The sequence below is a fragment of the Gavialis gangeticus genome, unplaced genomic scaffold (genome assembly GCF_001723915.1).
Source record: "Gavialis gangeticus isolate Ggan-Ray unplaced genomic scaffold, GavGan_comp1, whole genome shotgun sequence".
In the NCBI taxonomy this organism is placed as follows: domain Eukaryota; kingdom Metazoa; phylum Chordata; order Crocodylia; family Gavialidae; genus Gavialis; species Gavialis gangeticus.
Window position 1 is genome coordinate 75743097 of NW_017729034.1, and position 14467 is coordinate 75757563.

The window sequence follows — 14467 nt, forward strand, 5'->3', positions numbered from 1 at the left end:
CCCCCCCCCCCCGGTTGCTGACTGGCTGCTTGGGGGGCAAGTGCCCCCCTGACTCAGGAGGAACCAGTCACCTACACTATGCAGGTTAAACTAACCTGCAAAGATTAAACCAGTTCAGGCTCCAGCTTTTCGAACGTCTGTCCCTAACCTGAGGCTGTGTCCAGACATGCAGGGGCATGTGCCTACAGCAGCTAAAGTTGCCACAGTGCATGCCCCTGCAAATGATCTTCAGCGCAGGATAAATTGTCCCACAATGGGCAAACTGCCCTTGCCACCATCCACCACCCCACGCTTCTGATTTGTGTGCAGCTGCTGCTCTGGGGGTAGCCACCACTACCCCCTCACCCCCCTGCTCTGGGATGGGCTGCCACTCCAATTTCAAGAATCTGCAATTTTCACATTTCTCACAGGTGCTTGGTCCCAAGCATGCTGGATTTATAAGATAATACTGTATTTAAATAAAACCTTAAATTTTAGTTCTTGGGGCAAATACAAAGAATGATATTTCTGAACTTGTTAGCATTATAATTTTATATATGTTTGTTACATGTAGCAAAAATTAATGTGACAACTGCTAAATATGTGAAGCAGTTGCCACCTAGACAACAATGACAGAAGATCTCAGGGAAAAAAAGCAACACTTGTACATTTTACAAACGTTTTGTTGAGAAGAGGTGATGAGCCTTACTGATCTTCCTCTTTGGCTTTTATGGCAACAGAAAAAAAAAGGTATTTTGGTTGGACAAAAATGTAGAAAGACTCCGATGAAAATTATTCCAAGCATGTGTCTGTTTTTCTCATTAATGTTTTTCATTTCAGTGTTAGCAAATAAAGAATAACTGCCTCACATCTGATAAGTGAGTTAAGCATAATGTGCACAGCAAATGTGAAGCATGACAACTACCTCAAAACTATTTGGAAACCAGGATTCAACTGTTACTGTAGAAACTGTAAAAAGAAACCCAGAATGTTTACAAGCTGGTATTATTCAGAACTGTCCCATACTATGCTTGCTTAAAATATATAAAAGATGCATGTGATAGAAGAATTACAAATAATAATAATAATAAAACCAATGGAGTATACATTGTTCTCAGTCTGTGGTGGACCTTCCGTTCATGCTACCAGAAGTTCCACACGCAGATGCAGAGCAGATGTGGGGGGGCTACTTTTGGTTTGCAACATTGTTTGATATGGCTATAATTAGAAATTGCCTAATCATTCACTCAATACCACTCGCATGGAAGGCAGAAGCAGTCTCTTCATTGACTTCAGTAGCTGCAGTTAGGGTTCCACGATTGGAGCAAATACTATGATTCACTTGTTAAGTGAGCCAATGTTTTAACTTTTGTTAAACACAAACATATGGTTCCCCATCACAAATGTAAACGTCATGAGAAAAAGATCTACACTCATAGTATTTGGGGATAAGTGTCCCGGCCACTCCAAAACAACAATAATTCTACTAATGAAACTGGTTCCAACAGGGGTATATTATGGGATTTTTCAAAAGCCCTCTGTGGAGTCCTAACTCTGTTCCCCTTTCAGTCAATGGGATTTTTTACTACTGATTGCAACTGCAGCAGAATTTTGCTAAGGTGGACCCATTTGAAAATCCCTGCCACCCAGACACTGTTTGTGATTGCACAGCTACTGGTGCCAGATTAGGAAGGAAACAAAAGCAAGCCAATGCACCCTCACTCTAGTTTCAACAGTACTGGGACAGGTTGCTATGTCTGCAGGTGCAACAGATCCTTCGTGGGTCCTATGTTTGTAAAAGCCATGTGAAGACTTGCACCTTTCTCTGCAAGACAGCCACTTTCTCTGGATTGGGTATTTTATATGGGTCCCAGAACATTACAACTGCTAATACAGGTAATCCCTGACATAGAGGGGTACTCTGATTGCAAGCAGGCAGCTTCTTCCAACTGGCCTTGTTCTAATGAATTATTAAAATCTTTCTTTTGGAGGAAGTCAAGGGAGCAACTATGGTAGAGCTTCCTTTGAATGGAAAAATGACTATCATTTTTCATTTAAAATTCCTTTGACTGAATTTTTAGTGTTTGGCAATATTTTATTTTTAAAATGCACCAAAAAATAATAAGTGTACATATCAACTAGACATATCAGCATGAGCTACACATATGTCTGTCATAATCAATACAGGAGAAAAAAAAATAACAACAAGAATTACCAAAGCATTCTAAGACATCTTTCTTCATTGTACCAAACTTGTCAAAGCAGTTACACCTGCAAAACGTGTCCCACTCCATAGATGCCTACTGTGCCATGACATCATATTAGGTTTCGACCTTCAGGAATGTCCTCCTTTACCAATGCATTATCATCCTGCACATTAATAGTTAGATCCTCTGTAAGAGTGCAATCTGGGAAGGTTTCAATTTGGACCTCTTGGGCATATACCCAAGAATGCACATACTTGCCAGAGATTTTAGTGCTGTACTGAAAACCATATTAACTCTGGTTGTAAGTCATTTCCCCCCAAAAAGTTGAAAGTAAGGGACAATCAAAGTATATGGTCAAGCATTGCCTGTGATGTACTGCATCTCTAATTTGTACTAAAGGCAGAGTATAATTAAATTTTTAAGTTTAGAGGGAGCCTGGTAAAGATTTTAAAAAATTAATCTTTTGTTGTACAAGACGTAGTCTAAAATCAGCAGATGTTTGAATAGTCTGCATTGCTGATTTCCACTGGGATTCTGTCACCTGACTATGTAGGTTTCCTTCTACTTGAGTTTTAACTAGTCCATATCAAGTCTGTTATGTGACATTATAGTCATAGAATGATGGTGCAGAACAGGGGAGAAGCAGATTTTTTTCAATACAAAAAAATAGTATAATCTTGAACATTTGCTACTCCTAAGCCTCAGGTCCAAACTGATACTCCAGTACTTTATGCAACTGTCATTTGACTCTTTTCAGAAGGTTGAATGTGTCACACATTTCAGAGAAGGATTTTTTTTAATACAACATCCCAGTAGAAACTGTTCTGCATTTATGTATAATATACACACCCTGTCAACATCATTTTGAGATCCATACGTCAAAAAAGGGATTGTCCCAAATAAAGGCTTTAAAATGTATTCAAGAAAGAAACCAGAAAGTTTCCCAAATTTTTACAAACTTGTCAGGTTGCAAAAATGGTAGGGATTAGAGAATTAGAACGAGAGAGATATATTGAGCCTAAAACAGTTGATAATGGAAGGGGAAACATGCATTCCTTTTCAATTTCCACCCCTACAGGAGAATTATCAGTCATAACAGTCATCTAGCATATAGCCTTTCTTACTAAGGCGGCACTGTGACATTGTCAGAGGTTTGGAAGATGAGTGCCAAGCATTTCAATTGGTAATTGCATCTTTTTTAAAGGAAGCTGTGCCTTTTTATCTGCTCACCACAAAAACCTGCTAAACATTTAGTTGGGGATTACAACTGGCAGGTTATGTAGCAGACAAATTAGGCAAGGTAATACATTTATTTTCAAAATATTAACACATTCCCTCCCCAAAGATATTGCTAAACTGCCCTGCTTAAGATCCTCTAAAATAATATCAAGGATCTTCTGAAAGCTTTGGGGCAATAATATAATATTCTTAAATATCTTAATACCCAAATAAATTGTGTGTCCTGATTGCCATTGAAGCTGCCATTTTCTAAACATATCCTTTGCAATATAATAGTTCAATATAAGTAACTCAAATTTAGTTCAATTAATAAAACTGATCTCTCAGGCAGTGACAGAAATATTAGTGTATTGTCTACACAGAACGGGGTCTTGGACTCTCTCTTAGCCTAATGCCTTTTATATCATCCTTACTCCTTACAGCTACAGCCATTGGCTCCAATGTCAAATCAAATACAAGAGGGGAAAGGGACAACCTTGTCAAGTCCCCCTTTGCAAGAGAAATGGATCAGATACCGTATTATTGGTCACAACACTAAGTGGAATTTGTATATAACAACTCTATCTGACTTAAGAATTCTTTGCCAAATCCCATCTTTTATAAAACACAAAAAAGTTGTTTGGCAATCATTTTAATGCAAAGTAGCAATGGAACTCAACTAAAATGAAAAGCTGACTCCTACGTGCCCAAACACTTCAGTATGAATCAATATTAGTAATGCGTATGTGCAGCTTCCCTAAATGCAGCTGCCTTCCAAGAGCAGTGGATGATACACAAACACCACATCCTGTAGGGAATCGTGCATCTTTCACTGCCTGCAGAACCCTACGGGATTAAGCTCTCAAGCAAAGCAGATGGCTTCAGTACCTTGCTTTGGAACACAACAGATAAAAACACACACACATGCTTTTTTGGGAGGTTGGGAGAGTTGGGGGGATACTGTAGGTTTCTATAGTACTTGAAGTTTCCTCGTAGATTAGAAAATCTCAGGAATCATCATGAAGCGCAGGACTGGGAACTAAATCTAATCATATAGGGTGAAATTCCCATGGATTTCAAAAGTTACAGTTTCACCCAAGAAGTTTAAAGAAGAAATTAAGAAGCATATTCATAAACTAAAGTACTGTCTAGATAAGCTGTTTATATGGCCCATGGGAACATTTTCTTTGGGAGGCAGAGGGATTTATTCACATGATTCCTACTTTTGTTGATTCAATTCCTGAGACCAAATCTCAATGCTTCAAATTTAAACAAAAAAACTAAGTCATCCCAATATTTGATGCCCTATTATTCATCAAACTGCACAAAAGCAAACAGCAGTACACTGTGTAATAGCTGGAGAAATAACGTTCTGCCAAAACTGTACATTTGTTAATGATACATTGCATTTTTTAAAGACCCATTGCTGGGACTGCTGAATTAAAAGATTAGACAGCCTAGTTATCTATTGAATTGCCTCTCCTCCCAACTGACACTGCCAAAAAACATTTAGGCAGTTGCACTAAGATATCTTGTAGAGAACAAATCCAGAGGAAAGGCTCATTATAATTTCACTGTGTGCAAACTGTGCGCTGTTTGTAAATGAACCATCTTGCTTATTGCCTCTCTTCACTTGACCTCCTTCAGTGTTTTGAGAAATTCTTAGAAAGAAGATTAACAGGGATAAAGCACTGGTGGATTTTAATTCCAGTAGAATAAAGCCCGTTTTTCCAGTGACCCAAAATGGAAAAAAATGATGGTTATTCAATCCTCGAACAATCTAATTAGGAGAAATCAAAAGGCTTTCTTGACTACTATATAAATGAGTCACAGTAAACTGTTAAAGCCTGTTCCATTTAAAGCTTGTTTAAATGGATGGGTAAACTAATTAAAGAACTATGCATCTGTGTTGACTTTATCAGGGTATTATGGGATATAAAGCTAGACTTTTCCCCTCTGGGAATCAGTAGATCTCAGGAGTCCCAAAAGCCACTGAAATCCAAGGTAGGTTGTAGCTTCCTGCTTCTCCACTCCTCCCTTCCCTACTCAATTCAGTGGGTTTTGGCATCAGGATAAGTGAAATGGCAGGTCTCTACCTACCTACCATTTAATGAATACCTCAGCAGAAAAATCACAGCACACTGTAATCTCTGCTCAAGAGTACAACACAAAGACAGTAACAGCTCAAGACTGAATTGTGCTGCTGGCACTTCATGGGCAACCTAGCACAAGTGTTTGCTCTCTATTGTTTCAAACAAGTATAATAAGATCTATTAATGTTACAAGCATCGCGTTCACAAAGAGATGTTATAACTACATATGTCAAAGAAACAATTATGTTTGCTGGCCAGGAGCAAGTAAACTTTGGCTCTTACTCTTGAAGTCACATTAGCAGCCCAAAAAAATGAATTAGTGGGTACTTAAGAAATCCTGGCAGGGAGAAAAGGCTCAAATACAGGAAGCAATTTGCTATGTTGAACATGGATTTGTATTACTGTCCCAGTAATGTCTTTGCAACTTTAATTGTGGAAACACTACACTGACTACATAATTTAACTGAGAAAATACTTATAGCATGGGAATTGGCAGTACAAGTTTCTGCCCTGCACATTTGCCTAACCGTGGCTTGGAAAGAGGAAGTACAAGGGTAGATGCGGAGCGTGATGGACACAGAATGCTTGAAGACCTTTCAAAAGGTGAACATCTCAAAAGGACAACTGCTGGTACATTTTAATTGTTATGTCTGAACAAGTGAGAAGGATTCAAATGCAGTAAATGCACTCCAATTTTAACATTTCTTCACCCAGGATAAAGTTGGAGCGGGTTTACTGCATTTGAATTCTTTTCAAAGTGTTCACACAACAATGAGAATGTACTAGCAGCTGCCCTTTTGAAACAATCCCCCTTTGAAAGGGCTCTAAGAATGTGTGTGCGCGCAAATGCACATATCCACCCACCCCCCACCATTTCACAGCAACATTCTTCAATGCAGTTGCACCAGCTTAAAGCTACTAGTATAGACAGAGCTCAGGCAATTTTACAACCAACTCATGAAAATGTGGTCAAGGCAGGCTGCTGGGAGGTCAGGGTGTGACCTTTGATGTTTTGAGGTTCTCGTAGCTCTTAGGATTAAGTTTAGGATGTCATACTGTAACCAAATAAGGAAGATATAAATAAAGGTCCTGACCCTCTGTTATCATTAATGATCACTTTTAGCAAAACTAGGAGGTCTCGATTCGTGGCTAAATTCTAAACCAAACATCTTCTGTGTACTGGGCTACATACAGACATTCAAAAACCGGAGCCTGAATTGATTCAATCTTTGCAGGTTAGTCTAACCTGTGTAGATTGAACTGATTTGCAAGTGAACAAACATTCACCTTTAATACTGGAAATGCACCACATGCCTGCATGACTCAGGCTAGAAGCAGGGGGGGCGCTAGAGTGAGCCCTCCCTTCCCTTCCTCAGCAGCCGCAAGGCTGGAGGGAAGCTGACTTGGAGGTGTGGCCAGGCCCTGGCTTGCCATTAACTTTAATTGCGGAGAGGTTTAAACTGTGGCCCCGGCCTGCAGGGACCCTACGAGGGCTGGGCCCTTGGCTAGGGCTGTAGGGCACAGGCAGTGGCTGGCCAAGCAGTGGTCTCCCCAGGCCAGCTCGGAGGCGCTGGCGGGTCTGGAGCCTGGAAGCCACCTGCCACAGGGGCTTGCAGCCCCCACCACACCCATCCTGTGCAGCACCCACTGGCTGCAGCAACACCACAGACTGCGTGGTGGCCAGGGCAGCAGGGCTCTTCTGCCTCCCTCACCTCCAGGTGCCACCGTGCAGCTCTGGATGGGCAGGTGGAAGCTTTAACCCAGCGGCTTCTGCCCAGTGCACAGAGCTCTGGCTGCTCCCCTCCCCCCCCCGCAGGGGCTGGCCATTGTGTTGGATGGGCAGAAAGGAGCTGGAGCTTAGCTAAAATAGCATCCTATGGGAAGGAAATGAAGACTATTTGGTACTGGCATATGTTGTTAAGGCTTCTCCTAAATGAAGTTACTGCTAGTGTAAAGCGCTATCCAATAGTTATAATGTGGTTAGCAAAATGGCCTATATATCAGGAACATGATTAATCAAAAAAATTCCTAACAGAAAAAAGAAATAGACTTTACACTATCAAAATCTGTTAATTGGATTACGTGCTCTTTTCACTATCTATACTGTTTTGGATTACAAAGAAAACTTGTCAAAAGTTATGATTAGCCAGTACCTTTCTTCACACTGCAAGTTATAATAGCAAGACAGTACACACTTCTGCACAATGGGGCAAAACCATTAAATAAGCAATTTATCCCCAGTCTGTACCTGCTTCCACGTGTTTTTACAAATAAAGAGGAAAGGTAACAGAGAAACTTTTGCCAGAGCAAATATATGCACAGACAGTGATACTGTTACACAACATTTCATTTTTATTTCTAGTGTAGTCAGGAATAAATTCTGCACTTCTTCCTCATTTCCCAAGAGGTACTGAACATTGGCTTCAGGTTCTTAACTTTTACCACTTATCTGTGGCTAAATAATGAGACTGCTAGATTTGGCCTGCATTAAAAATTCAGATATTGTAACTGTCTTGGGGTTTTTTGTTTGTTTGTTAATGTTCAAAAGTAAGTTTTTATATGAGCATAATGAATTCTGAGCAACAGAATAAGACAGGAATACCCTGCTAATAAGTTATCCACAAAGGATAAAATAGATCTAGTCTTACTTTTCCAATATGTTGCATATCCACATGTAGAAATTTAACTACTAATGGTGCTTAGGCAAAACTGCCTAGAGCTGTTACTTTTTAAACCACTGGCTAAGTCTTTTTATGGCATTTTACGGCTGCTTGCAATTTCCAAGTTTTGACGTTTAAATCCAAGGGAACACTTAAGAATAAGTCTAGAAAGCATTAAAATCTGAGCCTAGAGCAGGAGAATTTCTGTAATGATAAATTGCTGCATGTAACCAAACAAACCAGTAGAAATCGGTAGTACCTGATTCTCTATGGCTTTCCTGTTCTTTGGATCACTGACAATTGAGAGCTGTAACTCTGCCATCTTTTTCATCTTGCCATCCATGTCAATCTTCTGGATGAGGCTCTTTGTCTGATTTTTCAGCAACCTGACAGTGTCCTCTTTCCCAAGCTTTTTTGCAAAGAGGGAAGCACAAGCTGAGTGTATTGCTGTAACCCAGTTTTCCAGATCAGTCTGGCTTGTTGCCTACAATACAAATCAAGCATGAAACATTATTTAAAAAAAATAAACAGACAAATTGAAACAGGGCTTGGATGATATGAAAGTGCTTGACAGGTATTTGATGTCCAAGAGTTTCCATTTAGAACTGCACAAACATAACTTGAGCAGGCTGCTGTTAGCCTTTTCTCTACTGCATCCTGGCTCTTGCCTCCACACTTATGCTTCTGAGCCCTGCGGGGTATTGGAGTTGCAAGGAATTAACAAATAGAGCCCAAGAGAGCTGTGGAGGTGCGGAGACCTGTACTACTGAACCCCTCTCCTCTCCGTCCCCACGCCAAGTATTAAAATTCACAAGCTAAGACAACTCCGGACTTAACTGGCCTCAGGGATACTGTCAGAAAAGTGAGGTCTGAGGATATGAGGTTACATATTTAAATAAGCATAAATTAAATGGATGGAGCATAGAGTGCCTTGGGAGGACACATTTGCATAAAGTATCTGCCAACATCATTTTAAAACCGCAGCTGTGCATCAATGCATTTTTAAGCAAATGGTTCCAGTAAGAACCAAAGTTTATTCACTTTTCCAATAAAACTACAAAGAAAATAAGCTTGCAAATATTTTAACTATATTTATGGGGTCCAAACCTCAATATCTTGCTCTCACACAATCCCACCTCCCCCTTTTGAGGTCAATGGATTCATGGTTGGGCCCACCAGCATAGAGCTATGGAATCCCAGTAGGTGTGCACAGACTAAGAATCCTGGCAACTCCCTATAGGCTTTTAATGACTTACAAACCTGGAACTGTAATGGCTTAAAGAACTGGTGACCACCTGGTTTTTCAAATCCCATCCATTCCAGCTCCTTTATTATTTCTGTAGCTGTGACTGCCTGAGTTAATTGGTACAGTATCCTGAACATAAATAGGCTAATGGCAGACTTGGAAGAGTGCTGAAATCATGACAACAGTAAGAGAACTGGAGTAAAATGTTCTGACTTCGTGCCTGAGACTCTCTTTCATGTCAGGCCCAGACAGAGAGACTTCTCATCTTCTTTTGTCTTTCACCTGGCCATTTTTGTACTCGTGCCTTCTTTTCTTTATGCTCGTGTTATTATTTGACCTAACCTTCTAATTCTGATAGCATCTGATGAAGTAAGCCCACTGCTTATGAAAGCTTATGCTGTGCATCTCTGATTTAGTCAGTCTATAAGGCATAAAATCTACCCTGCTTCCTGCCTTCTAATTCTCATAATTTCTGCTTCTCAACTAACTGATAATCTTTTCCCCCACCTTGTGTTACCTCCCTGTTCCCACCTCTACTACCACTTTAACTGTCTCCTCACCATTAAGATTTTAATAGCTTTATACCAGCAAAAAAGCAGAAACAAAAAGTTTGTCAGCTCACAACTACATTATAATTATAGTTGTTATTACTATTACTATAACCCACATTTTGATTATATGGCCCATGGTTTTTTACTTCCTGAAGCAAATAAATCCCAGTCACATCAAGTTCTGCTTAAGGAAAGACTGAATAAGAACGAAGACACCAACTTTACAGTTTGGCTTGTATACAAAAAAGGCAAATATGTAACCTATTAAGACTACACACTCATTCTCTCTCTCTCACCCCCCACCCCTCCCACACATATACATATATCATATAAAATGCTGATGATGGTTACCTGAAATAGATATACATCTCCAAAAGAATTGCTGAGGCAGAACACATTTTCCTTCTTGGGGTGTTCAGGGACAGACTGCACTATGCTGTCCTCCACAAATAGGGCATATCTAGGTGCACTGCTCTGCTCCATGGAATTCTTCCCATATGTCTCATAAAACAACAGGGTACAACCTTGAGGATGAAGGAAAAAGAAGGGAAAAAAGTGAGTTCCTAGACCCAGGAGTTATCTTCAACTAACTACCTATGAATGAAGAGTTAAGACCAGGGATGCACATTAATGATAGTGAATATTACAGCTGTCCCCCAATCTGAGTTTGTGAGAAATGGCCATTTGCAAAGGTAATTCTAACTATACAGACAGGAAATAAAAACTGGTATCCAACAGGAGAAAATATTTTCTGAAATAAGCTATCTTGGACAAAAAGGTAGTTCAGTCAACTCAGGATGCCAAAATAGTATATATAGAAAGGATTAATTCCTGCACAGCAGAAGAAGTGGCTGTATTTCCTTATAATTTACAGAATGAATTCTTTCAAATGTCAATGCTTGCTAAAAGGGTTAGGAGAAATTCACTAGTTCTAGTCTTCAAATAATGCAGGCTCAAACTCAGTTTGGTTCCTGTGTTTCTATCTGCCAGTTTCATACTAAGACATTAATCACTATCCAAGTAACTTGGATGTTACAAAGGGAAATGGGGGTGGGTGGGTGTGTGTGCGCACGCGCACTGTATATATACACTGGGAGAGCAATACAGCGATGTGCAGACAATCCAGAAAGTTTTTAGAGAGTGCTGGGGACAAAATTCCTGGTGCAACTGCTGGAGCGACCAACTAGGGGCCATGCTCTTCTTGACCTGCAGCTCACAAACAAGGAAGAATTCATGTGGAATGTAGTAGTGGATGGCAACTTGGGCAGCAGTAATCACGAGATGAGAGAGTTCAGGATCCTGAGGAAAGGAAAGATGGAGAGCAGCAGAGTAAAGATCCTGGACTTCAGAAAAGCAGACTTTGACTCACTCAGGGCACTCAAGAGTACAAGAAACAAGCCATCCTGATGAGCAGGAAGACAAGTATGGCAGAACACCACCTTGGCTTAACAGGAAAGTCTTCAGTAAACTAAATCACAAAAAGGAAGCTTATTAGAAGTGGAAACTTGAACAAGTAACTAGGGAGGAGTATAATAATATTGATCAGGCATGTAGGGATGAAGTCAGGAAGGCCAAAGCGCAACTGGAATTGCAGCTAGCAAGCAACATGAAGGGTAACAAGAAGGGTATGTCGGTAGCAAGAAGAGAACCAGGGAAAGTGTGGGTCTCTTACTGAATGGGGAGGCAACCTAGCGAGAGAAGATGCAGAAAAGGCTGAAGTGCTCAATGCCTTTTCTGCCTCAGTCTTCACAGGCAAGGTCAGCTTCCAGATTACTGCACCTGGCAGCACAGTTTGAGAAGGAGGTAAACATACAACACTCACCTCCTTCTCCAGTTTGAGGAAGAGGTGACAGTTCAAAAGAACAGGTTAGGGACTATTTAGAAAAGCTAGACCTGTACAAGTCCATGGGACTGAATGGGATGCACTTAAGGGTGCTGAGGGAGTTGGCTGATATGACTGCAGAGCCACTGGCCATCATCTTTGCAACCTTCATGGTGATCAGGAGAGGTCCCAGATGACTGGAAAAGCGCAAGCAGTGCCCATATTTAAGAAAGGGAAAAAGAGGATTCAGGGAACTACAGACCAGTCAGCCTCACTTCAGTCCCTAGGAAAGTCATGGAGTAGATCCTCAAGGAATCCATCGTGAAGCACTTGGAAGAGAAAAAGGTAATTAGGAACAGTCAGCATGGATTCACCAACGGCAAGTCATGCCTGACCAACCTGACTGCCTTCTATGACTGCCTCTGTGGATGTGGGGAGACCAGTGGATGTGGTATATCTTGATTTTAGCAAGGCTTTTGATACAGAGTCCCACAACATTCTCACGGGCAAGCTAAGGAAGTACAGGCTGGGTGAATGGACTGTGTAACATGGATAAAAACAAAAAATGGTTGAAGCATTGGGCTCAGAGGGAAGTCATCAATGGCTTGCAGCCAGTATCAAGAGGAGTGCCCCAGAGTTCGGTCTTGGGGATGGTTTTGTTCAATGTCTTCATCAACAAGCTGGAAGATAAGATGGAGTGCACCCTTACCAAGTCTGCAGATTACACCAAGCTGGGGGGAGTAGTAGATATGCCAGAGAGTAGGGCTAAGATTCAGAGCGACATAGAGAAATTGGACGATTGAGCCAAAATTAATCTCATAAGGTTCAACAAGGACAAGTGCGAAGTCCTGTATTTAGGATGGAACAATCCCATGCACCAAGTACAGGCTGGGTCTGTCTGGATCAGGGTTGGGCAAAGTTTGGCCCATGGGCCAAATTGGGCCTATGGTGGACTCCATTTCCCAGCAGCCCCTGTGGCAGCACCTCCTTCTAGCTGCCACCACCATATCCAACCTGGCTGCCCAGGCACCCTGGCCAATCCATGCCAAACTCACCAGCAGGGACTGGACCCACATGGACAGGGCACATGTCCGGGAGGCTGGGATGGGGGCTACGGCCAGGAGCAAGAAGGGGAGGTGGGCCAGGGAGACTGGAATATTGTAGGGGGCTGGAGCCAGAGGAAAGCTGGAGCCACTATCCACTCCCCACATGCCCCTGCGACGAGCACTGGTTTTATAGACGGGCATGCAGGGAGTGGATCACAGCTTTGCCCTGGCTCCATCCCTGCACATTCATCTCCACAGGATCCCAGACCTGGACCTGGCCCTGGCCCCAGAGCAGCTCCCTGTCCAGCCATGTGCCCCGCCTGCGCCACTCCCAGCTGGTGTCCGTAGAGACCCCAGGAGCAGCAGGGTCATGACAGCACGGGGCTGGGTTCTGCACCCCTGCACTGTCACTGCTCCCTTGCTCTGGGGGTGGGGGTCTCCATTTAGACTAGTCTGGAGCAGCACAGACAGGGGCTGCTGGAAAACGGAGTCTGGCTGCCAGCCAAATCCACCATTTTGCCACCCCAGTCTGGATTCTGCTCTCCAGTTTAGCCCACTCTATCCACTGGTTTATACCAGCTGTTAAAAACAAACCACTTTGGATTTCTCTGAATTTACTGTTCGTGCAAATTACGTTTGTTTAAATATATATTTTGACCCTTAAGTTATGAGCAATGTACAGCTATTTTTCAAACACGTTAAATGTTGAAGGAACTACCACAATAATTTTTTTTTTTTTTTGCAGGTGCTAGGTATGTATGTGAACATTTTTATTTGAACCAGGTTATAAGAGATTTGTGAGCATTGTAAGTAGCTGGGTCCACATATTCACTGCATTTCTGACTGCCCCGCTGGGGCCGATTATAGTCTTCCTGTTTTGATCAAAAGCTCGAATTGAAGGGGAATTGGTGGGAGAGCAATTTCCCTTGTTAAAATAAATTAATTAGAGAAGACAGATGGGAAGGAAAGGTCCTCTTTCTATAGATTTACTATTCGATCTTGGATCTTGATGGCCCTCTAAGTATAGTGAAGGCCTCAGGACATTGATGAATTTAAGTCTGGCAGGTAACCAGATGGTTGTGAACCCTCTGTGTATTTAAAATTAAACACATCTCAACAGATGTAAAGAAACATGCTGCTCTCTATTCACAGAGGTGACTATTTTTAGGTAGTATTTAAAAATATCTTGGCTATTTAAATTTCAAGAACAAATTAAACTGAGATTTACTCAAAACCTTTAAGAAGTGTCTAATTCTGATTTAGTTAATAGTATTTAAAAAGAATTATGCTTTGATATCCACAAAAGGTAAGTTTACTTTGGCTACAGAACTCTTTACAGGATGGTACGGATGCATTAGCAAGGAGGTAAAGGAACATGTATTTATTAAAAGCTAACAAAGAAAAAAAAGTTCCTGTATTGTAAAGATACCTGTAACACTAAGGAAAAGTATTCACAAGTACAGATGGAGAATGAGGCTGAAGGATTTGCCCATGAATGACTGGTGGCTCCTGAGATGGGGGGAGGGGGAAAGCACCATTTGTCAGGTGGCAGCATCGGTGGTAAGCAGGGACTGCCCACAGATGTTGGCCACGGTGTCAGCGGCGGGGGGGTGGGGGATGGTGACCATCGATCCGCGACTGCCCG

General features: G+C 41.6%; 1 protein-coding gene across 3 annotated transcripts in view; it reads right to left on the bottom strand.

Annotated features, from left to right (window-relative positions):
• Nucleotides 1–14467, bottom strand: part of TIAM2 (T-cell lymphoma invasion and metastasis 2) — a 356145-nt gene that overhangs the window by 139685 nt on the left and 201993 nt on the right. For all 3 annotated transcript variants that reach the window (XM_019526803.1, XM_019526801.1, XM_019526802.1), the window contains 2 exons: nt 10306–10478; nt 8417–8641 (listed from right to left, as the gene is read on the bottom strand). In XM_019526803.1, the coding sequence (XP_019382348.1) occupies nt 8417–8641; nt 10306–10478 (398 nt within the window). The remainder of the gene's footprint in view (nt 1–8416; nt 8642–10305; nt 10479–14467) is intronic.